General features: G+C 38.4%; 1 protein-coding gene across 9 annotated transcripts in view; it reads right to left on the reverse strand.

Moving 5' to 3' along the window:
- ARHGEF7 (Rho guanine nucleotide exchange factor 7) overlaps nt 1-23,287 on the reverse strand; it is a 126,151-nt gene that overhangs the window by 2,989 nt on the left and 99,875 nt on the right. For 5 of the 9 annotated variants that reach the window (XM_074561341.1, XM_074561350.1, XM_074561367.1 and 2 more), the window contains 8 exons: nt 23,067-23,145; nt 21,519-21,658; nt 20,627-20,851; nt 18,601-18,694; nt 15,566-15,655; nt 12,177-12,353; nt 2,919-3,018; nt 2,257-2,311 (listed from right to left, as the gene is read on the reverse strand). In XM_074561341.1, the coding sequence (XP_074417442.1) occupies nt 2,257-2,311; nt 2,919-3,018; nt 12,177-12,353; nt 15,566-15,655; nt 18,601-18,694; nt 20,627-20,851; nt 21,519-21,658; nt 23,067-23,145 (960 nt within the window). The remainder of the gene's footprint in view (nt 1-2,256; nt 2,312-2,918; nt 3,019-12,176; nt 12,354-15,565; nt 15,656-18,600; nt 18,695-20,626; nt 20,852-21,518; nt 21,659-23,066; nt 23,146-23,287) is intronic. The other 4 variants (XM_074561358.1, XM_074561360.1, XM_074561384.1 and 1 more) reach the window with 1 other exon arrangement.

Here is a 23,287-nt window from a genome sequence, read left to right on the forward strand (position 1 = left end):
GGATGAGAAGCTCAATATGCACTTGCAGTCCAGAAAGCCAACTGTGTCCTGGGCTGCATCAAAAGAAGTGTGGCCAGAAGGTGGAGGGAGGTGATTTTACCCCTCTACTCCGCTCTGATGAGACCCCACCTGGAGTACTGTGTCCAGCTTTGGAGTCCTCAGTACAGGAAGGACATGGACCTGTTGGATCAGGTCCAGCAGAGGGCCACAAATATAATCAGAGGGCTGGAGCACCTGTGCTATGAGGACAGGCTGAGAGAGTTGGGGTTGTTCAGCCTGGGAAGAGAAGGCTGTGGGGAGACCTTATAGCAGCCTTCCAGTACCTAAAGAGGGCCTACAGGAAAGATGGGGAGGGACTCTTTATCAGGGAGGGTAGCAGTAGGACAAGGGGTAACGGTTTTAAACTGAAAGAGGGGAGATTTACATTAGATATTAGGAAGAAGTGCTTTACTGGGAGGGTGGTGAGGCACTGGAACAGGTTGCCCAGGGAAGTTGTGGATGCCCCATCCCTGGAAGTGTTCCAGGCCAGGCTGGATGGGGCTTTGAGCAGCCTGGTCTAGTGGGAGGTGTCCCTGCCCATGGCGGGGGGGTTGGAACTAGATGATCTTGAAGGTCCCTTCCAACCCAAACCATTCCATGATTTTATTCTATGATTTTTTTATTTACTGCCAATTCGGGACTGTACTATTCCAGTGTAGTGCCTGTGAAGCAACGGCTATGAATAACCTATGGAAGCTGGTACAGGAGGGATCCCACTTTGGGTGGTAACTCTCACCAACAGGCAGCCTGGTGTCTACACCAGCCAGTGCACCACGTACTCCCAGACAGCCTTTATCCCTGAAGCAAGCCCTTGGTCACTTGGGACCTTCACAGCTCAGAGATTATTTCTGCCACTTCTCCAATTGGCAACATCACAGCAGCAGACCAATAAACGCTTTTAAGCTGAGATTCCTGATATACATGAAAACGAACTTGGTTTTTAACAGGTCATGGAAGATGTGAGATTCTGAAAAACCATTTATTTGGAAAGGCTGTTGCTTGAAGTTCAGGAGAAGGTGACTTTTTGTTTAGGGTCACACAGAGATCTGCGGGGCCTCAGTGAGGCAGCACATTTATCCTTTGTGCAAAAGCAGACAGGCCGCAGGAATTTAGCGGGTTATTATTGCCGCTTGTATTAAGTGAATTGTATTTTTAAAAAGACTGTCAAATTTGCATCGAATCTGGGGTACACATGCTTTCCATGTTGAAAAGAGCAAAAATTAAGTTTTTAAGATGCCAGCTGTCCTATTTCAAGGAACGTGCACCACATCCTTAGAAATACTGCACATGCTTACAGATGAGCAGAGAATTTGAATTCATGTTTATAGCTTAAAACCTACAGTAATTAGAATACAAATCTATTTTACATTAACAGAGGAGACTTAATCTCACTTCTTGAGTCACAGATCTGTTAAGGTCAGTTAGCAAATTCAAACATTGGAAAGTGAGGATAATTCAATGCTTTTTTGCCTACACATTAAGCAATGAGTACATGCAGCAACATTAACATGCTGTGTCCTGACAAGTAAAAACGATATTTTTAAACAACTCATTTTGGATACTTAAGCTTAAAACATCAGCTGTAACCTCCATACCAGCAACTCAGGTGAGATCTTGCACAACTCCTCCACGCGACAAAGCAGCACCCTAAGCTAACCTGAAGCCATCATTATTAAAAAAGGCCACCTAAGACACCGAAGAGGACTCATTTCCCAAAATGAGAGGTTTCAAGCACCGATTCCTAAGAGGTGTTCATGAAAGACTGTTAATAAAAGCCTAAAGAGATCCGGACATTTATACTACTAAAATTATCCATTCCGAGAGCAAATACTATTTCACAGTCTCTGTAAGCTTATTTTGCTGGTGATACAGCAGAACTAAATTTGCTTAATGCTTTCAACATTTCACAAGTTGTAACATCCAAAAATACATGAAACAGCTTAGTAAGTCACCTCAGAGACAGAATACTTAAGGCTCTTCTCAAAGGTTGGTGCTCCAAGGGCAGATGACAAGCACAAGAGAGGGTGCTTTTTGTCAAATTGGTATGTTTTAAAAATGCTTTTACTTTTAAAAATTGAATCTCAGGCTTTTAAATCTAGACCAAAATTCAAGTTCATTCCTGTCAAAGTGCATCAACATACAAGCCATATTGATTTTTATAATAAGCCTTCCATCTTTCCATTCTCCATGCTGCTATAAATGTAGCAAGTTACCAACCTGTCTTAACTCCTGTACTTCATCCTTTAATGCGTATACTGTGTCAACAAGGCTTCTAAAATGAAAAAGATGATGACTGGTTACAATGGTTTTCAGAAATACATATTTAAATCTATTAGACAAAACTGTTAAATGACATGCATTTTCAAAAAAAAACCCACCAGCTAACAGCTAATTTCAAACATGCATTAAAAAAATTGTCTCTTATCCTGATTTATATTCAGTAAGGCAAGGACCTGTTGCCAGCGTCTGTGACAGGATACACCTTCCCAAGCACATATAGGCCTATACTTGTTTCTGTATTACAGCTTTCTGTAACAGAACTGTATTTCATTTCCAACGTACACCTATGACGCCACACACTAACTACAAAGATGATACCAATTTAATATTGAAATCCTACAGCACTCGGAGAAACTACTTACAAGTGAAACATGCCACTTCTTAACATGAAAAGAATAAGTTGCATAGCATATACAAAGAAACCAGACTACAAGCACTTAAATGAAGGCCAACTGCACTTAAAGGACTAGCATACTCCAAAAAACTCTGTTCCCTACTACAAATATACCATACACACTTTACTATAACAGGAGACAGGAGGAGGAAGAAGAGTGCAAATTTTACTGCTTTAATCCATCATTCATTAAGTGTTCTCTTACTTCTCTTCTATAACAGTCTGACCATTACTTTTAGTTTCTTCTACAATAATTTTTTCTTCTTCTGGAAGCAGGACTTGAGGAGCTGATTCTTTACGGGAACCTATTGTAAAAACAAATTACAAAATGAGCAACTCACAAATACTGCTGGGGCATTTTAAAGATTATTATTTCATTCACTGCATGATACACCTGCATAACCAAGGTTTATCACTTTTCATTTCCCCCTTCCCTCCAAACACACAAGTTACTGACACATTTTTTACATTTGAAACCACAGCCTTACAAGAACAAAAAAATTGTCTGACATTCCTATCCTGCTGCTGACATTACTCCTGCATCATTGATGGCGATGTTACACTGTTCAGTGAACGGTGCACCATTCAACGACCAGTAAAAGCTATACAAATTCACTAGAGCTGGCTCAGAAAAAGATAGATGTGTTTAAGTAACAGCAACTTAAGCCTCAAGGACAGATTCTGATCTCACACTGATACAAATCCAAGAAATAATTCCACTCTAAACCAATTACTCTATCAGTAAGGAGGAGAATAGTGGTATCAAATGATACAGCAATGGAAGCAAAAAAAGTTAATACCCCTTTCCCCTGGAACACTATAAACAACACAATTGTGTGTGTGCGCACACACATATACATAGACACACTTACAAATAGCCCTTTTAGACTATTTAGTCCTATAATAAATTCCTACCAAATGAAACACATACTTTGTATTTAATGTTTTTAAAAGCGCTTGATGGTTTGGCAATTAAAACTCAAAACACTCCAACACCTTCAAAACATTTTCTCCAATCATTACCGTTTATAACATCAAGATAATACACACAGATTCTAAAAAAGTAGCTCTGAATAGAAAAATCTACAGCTCGGAGATCAACCATTCATATATAAAGTATGTATTCTAGAAATGTTATTTAATTAGGCTGCAACAAATTACATTTTTTTTTTTAAAGAAGGTCTGTAAACAAATAGCTGTCTAAGCATTTGTTCAGAATTCAAACACAGCAGATAAGGCATTAAAGTTCTGGCATATTTTAAACAAGATACCAATTTTAACAAACAAGGTACACTTGCCTACCAATTCATTGTAATGAACTGTCATTAACCAGGAACGTCTTAATTCTAGTAAGGTTTGAACTGATAACTAGATACTACAAGGTGCATGCCTGCCAGGAGAAATTAGTTAGCTCTTGCTGTTTGTGATTACAGTGCTTTTCTTTTATGGTTCATGATAAAATAAATCATCTAAGCACACAAAAAAAATGAAAGAAGTGAAGCTCATAAAAAAAAATACTAACTTCCCTAACAGCTGCAGACTTGAGTTCTGAACAATGAGCCTGTAGGGACCATAGTTTAGCAGCAGTATGCGTTAAGCTATTTGAACTATTTTAGCAAACAATGACAAATGTACTTCAATGAAGAAAACAGTTTCCTTAAACTGACAGTAAAGATCTAATGTATCAGTACATGATGGTTAAAATTTTACGGAATAAAGATAACTGCAGATCTGAGAACAGAATCTCGTCCTTGAAAGCTGTAAGCTCTTCATCTTAGAGAGTGAAGAAATCTTGTAAGGGTTAATACCCATCCACGCCCACTTATTTTCCAGGGAAGGAACAACCTATAAAGCAAGCACATCCAAACTCTATATGGAGCTCAAGGACATTTCCCTGTTTGCACTGTCAATCTCTACTTGTAAAAAGTTTTCTTACGTTTATTTCAGTTAATTGATTACCGCTCTGCTTTATTAGCCCGTGAAGTAACAGAACACCAAGCTAAAATGTTATTTTAGGAATTAGTTGGCAGCAGCTCCTAACAGGTCACTACATTTTGGGTGTCTGCACCAATGTGGAGCACCTTGGTCCAGCACATGCCAAGGGAGACACTGACCAAAGGGAGAGAACGGCCACGTGTTTCTCACCCATGGCTCCCTTCAACCAAATGGAGCTGCATTGTATAGAGCTGCATCCAATCGTCTTTGCCTGGTCAGAGTTAACATGGGTCCTTGCAAAGCAGAAGTAGCATGGAGTAGACAGCTTTAAAAAAAAAAATGTCCCAGCTGTACAGTAACATACACACATGCATGTAAAACCGATGTCCGCACCAGCATATCTTGATGTATGTACAGCATAGCACAGTAAACACTTAATGCTAGTGAGACACAAAGCAGTTTCATTAAAAACAAAATGTTCACCAACATTATACACACAAGGAGACCACACAGTACACATACACACTTACACGATGTAAAACTGTTGCTGTGAACACTGACCTTCCTGTGCCACAAAACATTAACTACTGTGGAATTCAGGACTTCACAAGTTTCACCCTCGCCTTCATTGCTCTGATACCCCTGGCCATGCAACTTTTTAGTTTGGATCTCAGAACCCTCACCGTTCTTATTGTTTGTACTCATACAAAAAAAAAAACCAACAAAAACAAAACAACAAAAAAAACCCAACACTTTTTCCTTTATCTTGGTTTGCTTTTTGTGAGTTTGGGGTTTTTTTGTTTGTTGTGGATTTTTTTTTTTTCCCTAAACCCCACAAGCATTTGCTAAGTATCAAAGGTACAAAAACACAGTCCATCTATCCTGCAACAAAGGACCCTGTCATCAAATGAGTATGGGCACAGTAGCATCAGACTTGATGTGTCAAGTTCTAAAGGCAAAAGGAAGCTACCTCACTGTCCTGCTTTTCTGCACCATTTATGCCAGAAGCTTTTCTTGTTTCACTTTTGGTAGGTTGTGTGGTTTTTGAGGGTTTTTTTTTTTACATGCATTTTCTGGCAATTATACATCTAGAACGAACTTCAAGCAGAGTCACCTCATTCCTGGCATTTAGCAATAATTCCCTAAATAGCACATTGTGCCTCCACCACGTTATCTATGCCTACGCTCTATGTAACCATGTTTCTCCAGAAAAGTTTACAAGCTACACCTTTAGGACATGAAGGCTGTGCTATAGCACAGTGTGTATTTCATGCAGAGTTGTATTAAAAGCAAGGTCCAGGAAGCTGCTGCAAGTTAAATAATCTCAAGCACCCCTTTGAGACACATTCCACATTTTCATGAAGTAGTGCAGAAGCAGCAAAAGTTACTTCACTTTGCCATATCTGCCATTCCTCAATCCTAAACCTGCAAGTTTCATGCTTAATTTTAAGAGACACCACTCAGTCTCATTCCAAGTCAAAGAAGACAAAAGACCTTGTTTAAATTGACTTCCAACAACTCTGGCCCCAAATCACATTGAGACAATATAACCAAAAGTACTAGTTGGGTTTTTTTTGTGTGTGGGTTTTTTTGGGTTTTTTTGTTTTTAAAAAAAGAGGGGGAAACACCACCACCACCCCCCCCCAAGCTTTACACAACAGAGTTTTATTTTATTTTATTTTCCTTTTTTGGAGGGTATTGGGGGAAGTAAGGTGGATGGAAGAAGAAAGGATGTTTGATAAACCTAGACAGTTACCTTAAGATTAGCAAACAAGTGTTAAGGCTGAGTAAATTGCTCTAATTTTTCAATGGGGAACTCCCAAATCCAGGGTCTTGGAAGAATGACCCCACCATTGAGAAGTCTGTTGCATATTTAAGGCAAAACAACTGGCTACTATGATCAAGATTCAACTCAGTCTCCACCAAGAAAATAAGGGTATCTATTCAATATTAGTAACTCTCAGCCCTAGAGTGGAAAATAAAGGATTACAATGCTTTTTGCCAATACCATACCCTAACATTAGCCTCTGGAGTAGAACAACTAATAACATAGTCCACCAGATCAGGGCTAGAGACCTTAGCAATACCCACTATGTAATGCGGTGCAACAGCTGACATACAAGAACAGGCTTGTGGGTAACAGCCCCCTGCTTTTAATTTTCAGTGTCTGATCCCCTTTCCAGTCTAATCAATCAGCCACATCAGCAAGCAGCTCTGAGCATTTCTGGAAAAAAAGGAAAGCTGGAATCGGTCTGGATATTTATGTGGCTGAAAGGCTTCATGGCAGAAGTTCACTTTATACCCATCTGAAACCAGCAGAACATCACTCCCAGCCCTGGAGCACTGTCTTAACATCGAAACGTGAAGAAACTAGAGTGCAGACCGAATGCTGCAGAGGTTCTCAGTGATGCCTGTTTGCAAGCACAACTGCAAAACCCCAGCCTTTTATTCAATCTCCTCCAAAGGGAGCGTGACATCTTAAAAAAACTGGTTGATATGGTACCATGCTGCTTCCTGACAGAAGCCAAGCTTCAGAAGGAGCTGTACTGGTAATGAGTCTGGTCCTTCGTCCTGAATCTTTAAGCAGACACATGTGAAGACAGTCCAGAAGTTCTGCACAGATCTGAAGACAGCAGGCAGGAAGGAAGAGAAGTGGGATCAAATTCAGACACCTTTTCACTCTAACTGGATATTAAGGCTCCACCTGTGTTCAAAGACCTTGTCCGTCCAGGAACCATTTAAACCAACAGTAAAAATGGAGGTGGATATTCACATCACTCACTTAAAGTAGCTAACCTCAGGGCCTTAGTTAAAAAAAGCCAGCCCCCCCAGCCAATCAAGAACAGGGGTTCTTCCTCCAGCTGGCCATGTGGAGGAGAAGGCTCAACCTAGGTACTTCCCACAGCGATACTCTACAAAGTAGAGTTCGCCTTCTTCCAGTGACTATAAGGGTCCTAATTTAAGCTATGGAAGTTAGACCTGTGGTGATGGTGGTTAATTTAAAAAAAAAACAAAAACAAACAAACGCATGTCATAATTTGATGCCATCAGTAACGATTCTGTTGCACAGCTTTAAAGTACTGCCATTTTCTTTACTTTTTCATACCTTTATTGTGATTAGGAGAGGTAAGGAGGGGAACAGGGCACAATAAAGGTAAAAAATTAGAAACGGTACTTGTGAATATACAATTATCTTTTTCCCCAACTTTACCAGGCTCTCTTCATAAGCTAAGAAGCTCTTCAAAATTATTTCTTTGAGTTTCAAAGACTTACTTGCCACTGAAAAACAAGTATGTGGATACACAACTGTTTAGATCTATCATTAGCCATCAGTACATACGGATGTGTAAATTTCCTGAAGAAGTAAATATTAGACAAAAATACGAATTACTCCTAATTTAAAACATTCAGTATTACACTGCATTAGTTATATGTAAAATGTTAAAGTGGATGAGCAGACCTGCCAAATTAACCTTCTCTCTCAATGAATTTTTGATGAAGTCCTAATATGAAGAATCCTTAAAAAGGTGCTCCCAGATTCTGCATGCCTTGAGATTAAATCATTGAAAAAAAAGATATCCTTCATGCTACAGATAAGCCAAAGTCAAAAGGGAGCCCTTTAATATCTTCTACAGATAACAACAGATCAGAATCCAAACATCAGGCCAAACTTCAGTTCACCGTATAAAAAACAATGTTTTTTTGCAGATTCTTGGGAGTAACAAAAATGGCTTTGGCATTGAGTGGTTTGGGTTGTTTGTTTTGTTTTGTTTTTTTTAACTAATAGTGATACTCAAATAGGAAAAAAACCCCACGACTCAGATGACAGATCTATGCAGTATACAGTAAAATGTTTTGACGAGTAAAATGAAATTAATTGAAGTGGACTGAAACACATACAACTCCATATGTGTTAGTCACATAAGAACAGAATGAAGAGTTTCAGAAACAGATACATCATCTGAAGTGGGATATTTCTAAGACAACATTTGGAAAGGGCTATCCCAGTAAGCTTCCTGTATTTCAATAAGCAATACAAAACCATCCAACCAGAGGGCTGCAGGGCTAAAACTAGAGTTGCTACAGCCATAGCAAAAAAATGTGATGACCTTTTAATAGAAGTAGGTGATTACTTCGTTTGTTCTGATGCATACATTTCAGTATGAATACTAGGTTACAGTTTTGCTTAACTTCACTCAAATATGAGCATCTTTTAAGTAGAAACACTTAAGATAACTCTTGCTTTAAAGAGAAAAGTGTTGTAATATTAAATCTTGAAAATATGTAGCGTTATAGAAACAAATATCATATTCATAAACAGGACCTGCAGAAGTAGGTTTTAGATTGCTCCAATAATTCAGTTCATGCTTTTACTTGAGAATACACCAATTCAAAAAATGAAAAAGAAAATAAATAAGGGGACAGGGAGGCAACAGAAAAACATTCTATCAATGGCAACATCTGCAAATAGTTATTTTAAAAAGAAGAGGATACAGAAGGATACATACGTCACATTACATTGAATTTCCTGCAGTTGGCAACTACATTAAACGAAGATTACACATTTATGTCAAAAAAGCTCTTTCACTTCAGCAGTGATTCCTCCGGGAAGAAGGGAGGGAGAGAAAGGAGGCATGGGGAGAAGAGGAAGTTAAGTATTAAGTTACAAATTATGCTGTCCTTTCCCCCTGCATAATAATTAAATATTAAAGTCACAGTCTAGCAAATGCAAAATTTATTTCAACTGTACATAACAGATGTCCTTTTTATATAAAACAAAACACTTAATTGATATATGCAACCACAAACAATATGCATACTGTACAGTACAATGCAACATTCAGATATACATCCATTTTGTATTTTCAAAAGGCAGTCACCTACTAAAGATGGCTTCTCCCATTCACAAATGAAGTGCACAATATATATCATTTTTTCCTATGTTTTATGTCACTATATACACATTACTGTGTTTTGGCAAGATTATGCCAAACACCCAATTAATATTGGTTGGTTCCAATTTATGGCAAATACTAATTCATGGAAACACCGCATAAGCCATGTGAAGAGGGGCTGACAATGGCTTGGACCTACCTTCTAATTCAGATTCTCCATCCTTCCAGTGTATTTGTAACTGTACACATATATTTTACAGAATTGCATAAACGTAAGGTACTATTATTACCATGACTAAAGTTCCACAAAAATAGAAACACTGAACCTTTGGACTGAATACCACCATTTCACACATGCTTTTTCTTTTTTTTTTTTTTTAAAGCATGTTGCATTAATACTCCTGATCAGTTCACAATAGCTTATGGCCTGTAACACTGAAGACAGGGAGTGATTGTAAATGCGCGGTGATCTTCCTGTGAGAGATCCTAATTGTGATAATAGTTAAGGACTTAAATGCTACAATAATTAATGGTGGTAAACTGTCAAAGCTTTGGTGCATAGAAAGTCAATAAAATCTTCGGATCTGGATAACAAAACATTCTGTGTGATAAGGAAAGTTCAAGTGCAACAACTGTATTTCAAACTCATATTTACACTATATAACATAAAACAGACATAAAGGAATTATCATTTATCCAATGCAAAAAACATTATTCAACTAGAACACCACAACTTAAGAAACAGGGAAAACAACCAAAACAATCCATACTTTCCATATGTGTTGAAAAAAACAAAACTGACTGAAAGGAAGAGGGGAGTGAAGTGGGTTACAAATGTGCTGTGGAATGGTATGGAGCACACGTACTTATCTCACTTCTCTAAGCAACGCTCCTCCACTTTGAAAAAAGTTCAGCATACACAAGTTCCTGGTCATTACGTTAATATAGGACTGGTAGTAAAATGTGCCCCTGAAAACCCTCGGTAAGGTTGCTGCTTTTGTTAGTCACATTTTTGAATGCCAACAACAGTGAGAGAGGATAAAGCAGGTGATCAAACAAGACTGAATGCAAATCTGCAGATGTGAACTGCTCTGAAATAGGTTCTCCACCTCCTGGAATCGTGCACGTCTAACAGTTACTAACTTTCTGATCACGTAACCTGCAGAAAGGTATTGATTATCTTTTAAACAGTGTGATCAAGTTCCCAGGTGGCAGTTAACTGCATCATGATTATTCTGAACTTGTTGCTAGAGTAATACCTAAACACTGGATAACACGCTTACTTGAAAAGGGGTATGGGAATTGCATCGGGGGACCCTGGTGAAAATAAGAACTGTTTCTGTCCTTTTATCAGATGCTTTTCCCTAATGCTAATGAAGCTTTAGAAAACATGTCATTTTGGTTTCAATGCCAATTACGTTATCCACAAGACAGAACATCACGCACTTCACCCCAGCAGTGCCCCAGGTGCAGGTTCGAGACCTTCAGCTGTGCACAGCGTGTCACAGTTCTCTGAAAAGCCAACACGACTGTAAATGAAGAGCTGCTGCTGAAAACAAACCTGCTTGTGAGAGAAGTTACAAGACACAATAAAATCTGTCACGGACATGCTCCAAACAGTACAACCCAAAAGCCAAGCATTCTATTATTCAGAACTTCAAACAAGCCAATGCGATCGCAGTTGTACCTAGAGTTTCAGATGCTGAACACTCGAGCCTCCATCAGGGGAGCCATTTTCATCTCGTCTTTTCAAGAAGAATGGTCAATTGAGAGTTGACAGCTGTTTATTTTAACAGGCAAGTAAACATCTAGACCCTGCTTTCTGCCACACTACTGCATACAGCAAAGTGACAGCATGACCATAGGTAACATGAGATTATCAAAACACTGCATGTAATGGGCATGGACTGCTGGGTTTTCATGACAACTGCCAGGCTCGGGGCAGGGAGAGCAGTGCAGTCCTCCATATAAACGTTTAAGCAATGAAGAAGACAGCAGTTTAAAACTGGAAATTTTTATGGATTAGCAAATGCTCTTCCAAACAAATGGGCCAGATACGTGAATAACGGAATAATTACACAGCTCTTGTACCGCTTATTTTTAAGCTGTATTTTTCTTATTCTACCAGCTTTGTATTTTGTTAGTAATATGTAGAAAACCCAACCACTATCTCTAAGGTATTTCCATATTGCTGGCACTCAGCTCACAAACCAGTATGGTTTCAGTACAAAATACAAAAACGTGCTGTATCCAAAATAAAAAAAAAAAAAAGACAATAAGAAAGGACCTGTTGCTACACTGACCAAGTCAAAAGGAAAAAAAAAGACCATTCAGAGCTACAAATTAACATCTGTCAGTTAAAAAAAACCCTCAAGAAGTATCATCCTTAACAGGATATACACTTTTCAGAATGACGTATTTGTACGTGTATTGAATTGGCAATAGAGCCTTCCACCAGGTATAACTCAAGTTTCAGAAGCTCCCTCAGAAGTTGTTAAAATATCACATTAAAGAGACAAGGAACAGCAAGAAAACATCTAAGAAAAGCAGGCTGTGATACAACAAGCATTTGTTAAGAAAAAGCTCAGAAGTGCATTAGTTCTGGTGAGAGATATATGAGCAACAGCTCTTACGAGATGTAGACCCCATTCTGTAACTATGGGCTGTCCATATACTGTCATAGTCAGAGTCTTCTGAGAGGTCTGAAGGCTCCAAACGAGAAAGACTACTGCGACGACCCAAGGAGTCTAGACTTGATTGGTCATCATCAGCCAAGACGTGATTATGCATCAGGTCAGTGCCTTGCCATGCTAAGGATGTATAGGTGAAATGAAATGGTGGATGTGGATAGGCAGAGGTGGGATGAGGAGGAGAACGTAAGGAATAGCCACAACCAAACACATGAAATAAAAGCAAAAAGGTGATGGGAAGAGAAGGAAAAGAGAAAATATTGTTAAAAAGGCACCAAAGATTTTTTTTTTTTAAATTTGTTTGGGGTTTAGGTATAAATTACACTCAGCATGTAGTAACGCTTGAACTGTTAACAATACAATTTTTGAAGTGGTTTTTAAGATTGTAAGCAGCCTCAGTTGAGAATTTTGAATAACCAAAATCTTATTTGAAAGTAGATTTTTTTGGAAGAGGAAGTTACGTTCTTTTGAAGTATGGAGTCAGTTGTAGTTTGGGGGGGATTCGACTGGGGACAGAGCAATAAACACAGTAAGCCAGCATGATCCAGCGCTGATGTGAAAAGCAACAGCTCCTTCCCCACCACACATCTGTACCTCCATCCTTTCCCTCCCTTGCAATGACACAGTCATTTGTATGGCTGCATGGTGAACCAGGTCAGGGAACAGTTTCAGGTTAAAATTAACCCTACAGATGATTATTTTTCAGGCAGGTAATTTCCCCACCAGCTCACAGCACAACCACAGAAGTGCTTGTGTCACCACTGTAAAGAGGAAAATGCAGGGGAAAAAGCAAAGGTTCTCATGCAGAGCAGGGCTGCCGACGTTCTTATCAGCAGCAACATCTTGCACCCACTCAAGGGGACTGTCAAAACTACAGCTTTTCTTTGCCTGTACCCCTTGTTATTTGTTTAACCACGTGTAAGTTAACTCAGAGAAAAACAGGGCCAAGAGGCTAACCGCAACACAGGCTGGTCTGATCCAGCCCCTCACACACCTCTTCCTACACGCCTCTATCTGAATCTATCTTCACAATTAAATACTTTAAGATGTCTACAGTAGTGGTCAAACATAGCTAAGGACACTTTTCTTTAATTTTTACTTTTTAAGGCCTAGCAATATCTGAGGATTGAAACCATGTAAGTGGCCATTCTATGAGCCACCATACACATGATATTGCAGAAGATTTAAGCCTTCATTTGGAGAAGAAATGCAAAATAAACTGAGTATATAAGAAGCAGGAGAAAGTGAAACTCTGTTCTTTTACTTGCATCTGTCTCCCCAAATAAAACCCAGCATTTTCCCCACCCAAACAGCTGCAAAAAAGTTGCTCTGCTACCTCTAACACTAATCCCTGCCAGTTTCCACTAGTGCCCCAGCTCTGCTGAATTGACACTGCCAAAAGCAGCAACCCCTGGCTTTGGATTAAGGTGCAGGCAGGAGAATTGCCAAATGAGTGCTGTGAGGGACAGGCAGAATATTAACATGGAGGTAAGAAAGGAATATGTAAAAAAAGGGCATACTTCACAGATGACAGGCAACTCTCTCATTCTGTTCTTCTACACTGACTACTGCTCCCGCAGAAGCAATTCCAACATGATTGGGTTTTTCCCCCCATTTCCAATTCCAGTCTACAAATGGATCTTCTGAAACCTAAGTCTTAGATGACAACACTATTCTTTCCAAACAAAGCAGCTGTGTGCTTAATCAACAAAAAACTTGTTTCTTGCTGCAATTAAGAGCAAATAAAAGCTGCTGATTTCTGATGTATGCAATGATACCCACAGCACTATGTATATTTCTTAAATATACATAGAAAGGAAAAAAATAGGCAAAAAAGCAAAAAAAAAATCTCATCCATTTTATATCTGCACACACACTACTGTGCAAGTCCAAATGTTTCCCCAACCATTTCTTGTCACATTATCCTTGGAAATAATCAAAAGATCACAGTCGAGACATTCAAACAGCAACCATCTCATTTAATTTTGTTTGGAACAACAGTATATCTTTTCGAACACAATCATTTCCTTTTATCCAATTAAGCACACTACTGTAATAACTCTAGAGCTATAAAATAGGTTAGTATTAACAAAAATTTAAGTAATAGTCTAATTTTATCACCTTGGAGACCTACAGTTCATCAAGACAGAAAAATTAAAATGAAAGTTTTTTTCTGTTACTTCAAAAGTTTCTACAGTCTAATACAAGGGCCATAATGCCATTTAAAAGTACCTATGAATACAAAGTAATTGCATTTTTTTTCAAGGTGATGAAAGTAAGCGAACACATATTAGGAAAATCCATGAACTAAGTTTGCAACTGCATTTTGAGACTTCTCAACTGTCAGCATAAAGTGCTTGTGCTTGGAAGCAAAACAGGCACAGAGCGCTGTGGGTAGCAGTAACGGTGACTAATACTGCAAATTTAAACAGCTTTAGTGGACGAGGAGTAAGTTATAAAGTCCACTCTTGTAGTTCCTGATAACAGCAAAACAGCCAAGTACTTCAGGATCATTATACTGTGTTCCAAGGATCCCTGAAATTAAATCGGTATTCAACAGCGCAAAAACTGTGCAAATCAGAACAAACGCAACAGCATTTTCTCCTTCCTTGTGTAAATGGAAGACATGCTGGTGGACTCCCCTGCTTTGCGCAATGTTTTACTTACAATACAGAGGAACTCCACATGGCAACCTTGATTTGGATTAAATGAAGTAGGACCCAGAGGCACGTTACAGGTTTTCAATAAGCTAGGTATTGATCTGAGAAACTAAAAACGGCTTTAAGCAACACACAGATCTGAGAACAATTTCTCCAGAAATTATGACACGGGATTAAAATTTGGAATTAATACCTGAAGAAACTAGTGGCAATAAAAGAATAGTAGTTTCTATAGGTCTAGGTTACTTTTCCATAGCGGAAGTCTTTGTTGAACAGAACAAGACAAAAATAGACTCCTCCAAAATTGTCACTACTTCTTTTTTCCTCATCACTACTTACCAGCTTCTTCAAGAGCACACTGATCAACTGTCATATTCAGTCCAGACACCTCTCATTCATTAGTGAAGGTTTTGTTCAATTTTAAACCATAAAAAGTAGTCACTTTTTTGTTAAAAAAAAAAAAGGATACTGAAAGAATTACAGTCTCTAACCATGGTCCTTGGCATCCAATCATCCAATATTTAAACACTCAGCACTGATATTACGCCAGAAACAGGTTATTATTCCTTCCAGGTCCAGCTTGCTACTTGCAAAGGCCTGAGAACATACACCTCTTTTTTGCAAACTATCTAATTGTGTTTTAGTTAGCTATTTCAGTACTTTCTAACTTACTTGAATTTAGCGTTTGACGTGTTTTGGCACTTGTGCAATATGCTTCAATGACTTTAAGAATTTGAGCATCTTCTTCTAAAGCAGCCGTACCTAGAATCAATGGGATAAACAGAATTTTAAACATGGTTATGTTTATTAATATAGGAAAGCCTTTGTAAATCATTACATTTCAGTTGAGACTAAAGTTCAGCCTAATCAATCCCTTTAAAATTCTCTTAATCATCCCATTAAAAAAAAAAATAAAATCCAACTTCAATAAGCAAAAATAACAGTTTAAAAAGAAAAAATACTATTTTGAAATGCTTGGAAAAAAAACCAAGTCAGAGTAATTACCCTCACACTCAAGAAATTTTCTGAGCATCTGAAGTTGCACAGAACATGTTCTGAAGTGTGGTCACTCTGGTTCTCAACCCAACAGCCACTGAAAAAAACCTGTATACTCCAGTTACTATATAAATATTATTTCATTATTTAATCAAAGAAATCAAGGAACAGAATATTAATTCACAGAAATCTTGAAAACTTTTGCATTTTGTATACATATCAGATTTACCAAGGGTTAACAACACACTATGGAAAATTATACTCAGAATTAACAGCATAATAAATCCATCAGTACAATTTCAGTCCACTTTGTAGTAGGAAAGATTTCACAGATATGTTATAGTGACAAGTGGAGTAATTAAACTTCTCAGACTTTAAAGTAGAAACAGCACTACTGAAAAAAAAAAATCTAACTAGTCAAGCTTAACATGGCAAAGTTTTCCTGAAGGTAGAGCTCCATCACAAATCTTCTCCTTGAGGAATTCAGTAAAAATGCTGTCAAATTGTTCACTTGCAATAGAGCGAAATTCCAATCAAACTGAAATCTAGACATACCTCTGCTATCAGTTTAGACAGACCCAGGAGTCTATATGTGGAGAAAGACATTGTTCTATTTGTTGTTTTAAAAGCATTTTTCCTGTTTTCCTCCTTGAGGAAAAAAACTAGGCTTGAAGATTTTCTGCTGTGTGAAACTGAACTGCTTTCAACATCAAAATGTAGTAGCATTCTATGTCAGCCAATGCATCCTGATTGTTTTTGTGATTTATTATCACCAGAACAAAGCCAACTGTCCAAAAATTTGTCAGGATCAGCTGACAAGCTAACTGTTGAAGAAATTATCTTGACCCAATATAGTTTCCCCACAGTTTAAGATATGCAGGTACTCCAAGGTACAGGTTATTTCCCTTTCAAGGTAGGAGAAGTAATTGGATTTCGTTGTGGTTAGAATGCAGCACCACATTATACAGTATCAGGACAAATATTTCACTTCTGAAATAAGTATTGTGAGGGCACTCAGCTGAAAGACCTTACTTATTTTGGTTTGCTATGTTGTAATACTAATTTGACATAGCAGTTCTCAAAACATAGCCCATAAATCCCTGGGATTCCAGAGAACCTAAGTAATAAAATCCAAACCTATCTATCAATGAGCTTCAAATTTGATAGAATTTCCTCAGTGGGAAACTTTTACAGGTCCACGAGCAGGAGAACGCTGAAGAAGCACTAACGTGTGACAGAAAGAAACTTCTAATTACTGACATGGGGGGAGGGATTAAGGAATACCAAGAATCAGTAAGTATTTCTGTAAGGAACACTCTGGCTTAAAGCCACCAAAAATCCCATTTATTGAAAGTTGTCTCCTACACACAAAATACTGAAAGGTGTTAATTTAATCAGCAGTAAAACAATGTATTTGCAAACTATAGACCCACCTCTTTCCCCCCAAAAAGAACAACTCTCATCTGCTCTCACTAAACGTTCTTTAATAATTCCTAAATCTGCAAGTTGACAGCTTTATTACTGTCATTACCACTACTGAATCTCCATCCTTCAACATCTGAAATGATACTGTATTGCAGTACTTTCATTTTCCCTAAACAGATACCTTCCTGTAAGGGTAAAACATCCTGAACTAAAACATCTGCTTGCGCACCCATGAACACAGGATCGTTCTATTCACTACCTTAACCTTTGCCATACGAAATTCACAGCATGCTCAGAAGGACCTCCATCTTAGACAAACCAACAGTGCCCTGAGGAAAAGCTTTTTCTCTTCCACCCTACCTGAACCAGCGAAAAACAACGTTCACAATAACACACTTTATGCCTTGAACGCTCAAGGCACAGTCGCTATCTTAAAAAGCCCATAAGCAAAGGACAGACACAGGGAAGCAAAAGTTGCAGGAAAAGAATGTGGCCTTCAGCTGAAATACCCCTTTATTGATACAAGTAATTGGATTATTCACATAAATTTCTAAGGAAGAATTACAGAGACACTGACAACTAATTGAATATTGTGCTTGCTTGATAACATTAGTGTTCCCTCCACCCCAAACTATCCCAACGTCCAGATTTTGACCCTTCCGTTTTTCTATATGTTCATCAATCTCTCTCAGTTCAGTGCTGTTATTCAGACTTCAGGCAGTTTAAAGCTCTGCAATTAATTCAAACACAGACACTAGCAAATGACCTTATTTCTAGATTAGAGCAGACTGTTGGATCTTAGAGTGACTGTGGAAGCAACTAGCCTTCAAACCATCAGCAATACCCAACTTTCCAACACCCAGCTCAGCAGAAGCTCCTACTGCGAACAACTGAACACCACAGCTACTAAGTATTTTGCAAGAGTGAGATAGTACCTTCAAATTGTTGTTTACACTATTAAAAGACAGGTTTACCTTACTGAACTTTACATGGCTCCATAGTCAATCTCACTTCCCTCTGTAGCAAACAGATATAAATAGGCACTTCACAAGCATTTATCAGCTGTAGTTAACAGTAAGGCTCTAAGAAAGCAACTAACCCCACCGTGACATAAGCTCCTAAAATGAACAAAACAAACCATCCTCTGGAGATACTTACTCCCTCTCCCCTGACAGGAGAGAGGAAACCAGATGACTTGCTTACACTGTACATCTAACTTTCACAGAATTTAAACCGTTGTTAATTTCAGACATCATATTATGCAGACATTTGTTCAAGCCTCTTACTTTTTCTCAGTGCAAACTCTTCATCTGATGGCTTCCGTTCTGGCTTGCGTTTGGGAAGCAGCTTTTTCATGGTTTTAGGGCTTTTACTGAGATCCTGTGTGGGGAAAATAAAAATAAAAAGGAGTAGAGCTTCTCTACAATATTCAAAGTTTAACTTCTAAGATGCATACAGGAGTTACTAACTAAAAATCTTTTAACAGCACCAAAATTCAGTTTACTAATATTTTTTGGCATATCCGATTTGCCTGAACTGGCTGATTTACTCTCTACCCTTCCTCCAACTATACACAAAGTCAGATATTTTATCTGTTCTATTAAAAGAAATATACAGAAAAGCTGCTGCAAAAACATGCAGGCTGTTTGGGAGCTAGAGCGAAGGGAAGAGGCAGGCATACATTAACACACTTTTTTTTTTCCTTAACTTTTGAAGAGACAACCCATTTCACTCGTCTACTTAGAAGCAGGTAAAAAAGGACCTAAGAAGGAGCTTGGCAGGTTGTATACTCTTTAAAGCCAGAATTTGTAAACATGTAGGTCTGTTCTTACAAAGCTCTACAGCAAAAAAATACAGCAACAAAGACAGCATTTCTGTTCAAAACGTGGTCATGCTAATTTACAGGAACAATGCTAGGTTACAGGAACAGAAGGAATATACTGGTCTACCCCTTACCTTAAGGATACAAGACATCCTCTATAAAAATGCAGAACAAGAAAGTAAAAAGGTGAATGAGCAGGACAGACAAAAGAAGATGAAGATAGATTTTGAACATCATTGTATGCTAAACACTGTAAGGATGATTGAAGTTTTTACCACATTGGAGAATTAAGTTCATGAAAACATGAAAGGAATTTAACTTAAATTACAAAATGAGCATGTAGTATAGCCAAACAGGAGAACCTCTTGTAGCAACTAAGCCTAAATACTAACCTTCCAATTGCAGATCACCTATTACTTTTTCCCTGTTGTTTAGGGGATTTACAAAAGAAAAAAAAAAGTCACATGCACACAGCTACCACAAAAAAAAAACCCCAACACAAAAAAAACCCAAAACAAACAAAAAACCCCAAAACATACAGCCAGGCCACACTGGGGCACAGAGTTTAGGCTACAGTTTCTGCCATTTACATGTCTGCAAAATAAATTTTTTCTATCAACACCTCATGCTTTCAGAATCAAGTGTTCTTGGGCATGACTGCATGATTCTTTCTGGGCCCTGTTGCTTCACACTGTATCAGTATCACACGAACGCATGACAAAGATACTGAAACAGGAGATACCACCAAGCCACAGAGCATCCAATAATTCTGCTGCTTACATACATGCAGACTTCCAACACAAATCTAACATTTTCTTACTATTTACAAAACCACACAAAATGTAGTGTCAGGAACAAATTACCCTACTGCCACCATCTTTTTGTGGTTAAAAACCCACATTTTATTTTTCTTGGGACAGATTCCTGATTCATACCATATGCTAATCAAAAACTACAACAGCATCTGGAAATCTAAGCTTTCTTTTTTTGCTAATAGTAACATTAGCCACCAGATTCTTTTGAGTACAAAAACATTACACATATTTTGACAGTTACCATTCTTTTCTTTTGAAATGTGCTATTGTTACCTAGTAACGGTGGTAAATACTGAGGAACCAAGAGTCAATTATACCTTGCAGTGTGCTTAGCAAACAAGTTACTTCGCAATAAGCCTGGATGATCAACTTAAAGGAATTGCTAGTTTTAAAAATAAAGAAATAAAAAAATCTTATTTATTAACTGGATAAAGAGTGGAAATAAGTGAAAGCCTCTCTTAACAAGCCTTGGTATTTTCTCAGCTGCAAGACTAAATCCCTGCTTGAAATAAGCAGCATTCGCTAGTCCATCACCACTGATTCAGCACTGGCTGTTAAACCACCATTATACAAAAACACGCACAAAGCTGTAAAATGGTGGTGTGTAAAAGAGAAAGTTAAACTTCCCATGGTAGGCCTGCTACATAGTCATACTCCTTGGCTGCTGCATCTCACCTCTTTATAACAAAGAGCTGCTGAAGGCCGTAATGGAGGCGCAGGTCGTAAGCAGCTCAGACTCCAAGGCTTGGGGGTTTTCGGAGGTTCAAGAGGTCCCCAGTTTATCGTGGTATGTGGAGTCCCATGATGCGAGGGATGAGGGAGCGTGTGGTATGCAGGAGTCAGTGGTATCGGCTTGCTGTCTGAATGCTTGCTGGAGGGTGTTACAGGATGGGAAGGAAGCTGTCAAAGACACAAAGATGATGGTAAGGGAAATAAAGCATATTTATTGTAAAAAAAGACGTAGTATCATCAAGGACTGGTGAAATAATCTCATTTGCTCTCTAGTGCTTCTGTTTATTACAGCTGACCTTTGAAGATTTTGACATTAAATTATTATTTGGAAAAATGCAGCTCAAAGAAATGTTTATTGTCTACCAGAGAAAGGGCACGCAGTAAAGAAAGAACAGCTACAAGCAGCCCTGCTCCCAGCTTCTCTCACCACTGAGGGTAGAGCTAAATTTAGATCCATTCATACCCAACAACTCAAAAGCAGCGCCCAAAAAGAAGGTACTTACGGAAATTGTTTCTCCACAGCCTGTCAAGTACATCACCAATTAAAACCTACTGTTCTAATGATACTTAAAAGATGGTGAGGTATTACTTGGTCAAAACACAAGAAGTAAAGATAATAAAATTTCTTTTACCCCATTAAACCATTACACCAAGATCGATTCCTTGTTCACACAAAAACAGAAAAAGAATGATCTTTTGACCCATGAAACCACAGTTCTAACATTCAGTTCTTGTTACTAGTGGCTAAAAAATGCTGTACGTGGTGGTGCATTTGCCAGATAACCTAATTCTGCAGACACTGCTCATTCACTTCAATCCAGAAGCTACTTCTTACTGTGTGAGATGGCACAGAGTGAGGTTTAATGGTGGGATTCCCAACAGTTGTGACTTTGGTTTGCTTCTGCAGGTGATCCACCCATTCATGCAAATCTTGTTGGTTGTTACAAGACACTAGTATCCTTTCAATCATATTTCCTAGGTGACAGAAAACAGAAGATGTAGGAAACAACGGAAAAAAACTTAATCAATCTGACATGATTATAAAGATACTAATTTCCTAAAAAATTATATCCCCTAAGCACTAGGCAAAAATTTTAACCTGTATTTTCAGTACAACAGCATCTCACTTTTCCAGGTTGTAAGAGACATTTCCTCCATGTATTTGTTCGTGTGGCAAGCACAGGAGTTCTACCTTTTTTTCCCCCAGCTGTAATTACTAAAGACAACCTTTAACAATAAGAAATAGATGTACAAGACGGGCTCATCTAGTAACCTTATGCTTCTCCATCTTCCCCAGGAAAGCCAGCATATAGTCTAAAATATCACTCTGGAGTCTGTAAGCTACAATATAGGAAAAGTTATAAAATACAGGCCACTGATCTTCTCTCAGAAAAAGGCTGAAAGCTGGTCTGAACCTAATATTAAAGCTGAGGCAAAAGTCACTTGGGAAACCAGCAGGAAGATTAACCAAAGATTACTTTAATTCCTGCAGTTAACTCCATTTTAACCCGTCACATTCCTCATCTGAGGTCAGCTTCGTAACTGTTATCTCAGAAGAACATGCACCATCAACAGCTTTTTCCCCTCTGCCTTATAGCACTGATATGTGATACTGCCTGCCACTTGAGAGAGTCAAAGTTACTTCACTTAATGCAACCCGCTTGGCAGCAGAATTGACCCAAGAAACGAATGGAGGTATAAAGCTCCACCGTGTGGACCCTGCTCCTACTGACCTTTAAATCCCTCAAGAAAATAAGGTACATGCTAAAATAAATGACTTAACGGACAGAAATTACGCAAAGTAAGCACCATGGCAACCATCATTAGCAGTGATGTTAAAGGGCTCTCAGGAAAGAGGTGGACCATTTCTAGAAGAAAGCTTTTGCTTAAAGCTCTTCCAGGTCTCTGGACTTTCTTTTCTTCCAGAAAGTAGAATACCTTGAACTGCTTCATTACAAAGGACCTTCTCAAAGGCTACTGCCTCCATTCATTAAAACACAGAAATCTGGGAATGAATCCCATGCAAAGACAGTCTGTTAACTGCTTAAGACAAGCAGTAAAAAGCAGCTTTCAAGTTAGGCTCTGGGTAACTGCCTTAAAAAAAAAATCTGTATAATAATAGGATGGTTGAGGCTGGAAGGGACCTCTGCAGGTCATCCGTCCCCCACCTGCTCAAGAACAGACACCTCCAGGTGGTCGCCCACGCCTGTGGCCAGACAGCTTTTGAGTATCTCCAAGGATGGAGATGTCTTCAGGCAACCTATGCCAGTGCTTGGTCACCCTCACCATGAAAAATTTTTTCCCTCTGTTCAGATAGAACATTTTCTATTTGAAATAGCATATCCTGGAGTAAGTAGTAAATAAAAATATTTATGCCAAATACCTGATATTTCAAATGCATTTTTATGGTTTTCACTGTCTTCTAGCTTTGTGATAGTCATTCCTGTCGTTGGCAGTTTCCCCTTAAAAAAAAAAAAAGGCAGTAACACTGAAGTTAAATCCAAAATCACACAAAAACATTATCAAGAATATATAAACTTCAAGCTCTAAACAAAGACACACACAGTGATTTGGCAAACACACACACACTGATGGGTTTGAAAA

The sequence above is a fragment of the Larus michahellis genome, chromosome 1 (genome assembly GCF_964199755.1).
Source record: "Larus michahellis chromosome 1, bLarMic1.1, whole genome shotgun sequence".
NCBI classification, from domain to species: domain Eukaryota; kingdom Metazoa; phylum Chordata; class Aves; order Charadriiformes; family Laridae; genus Larus; species Larus michahellis.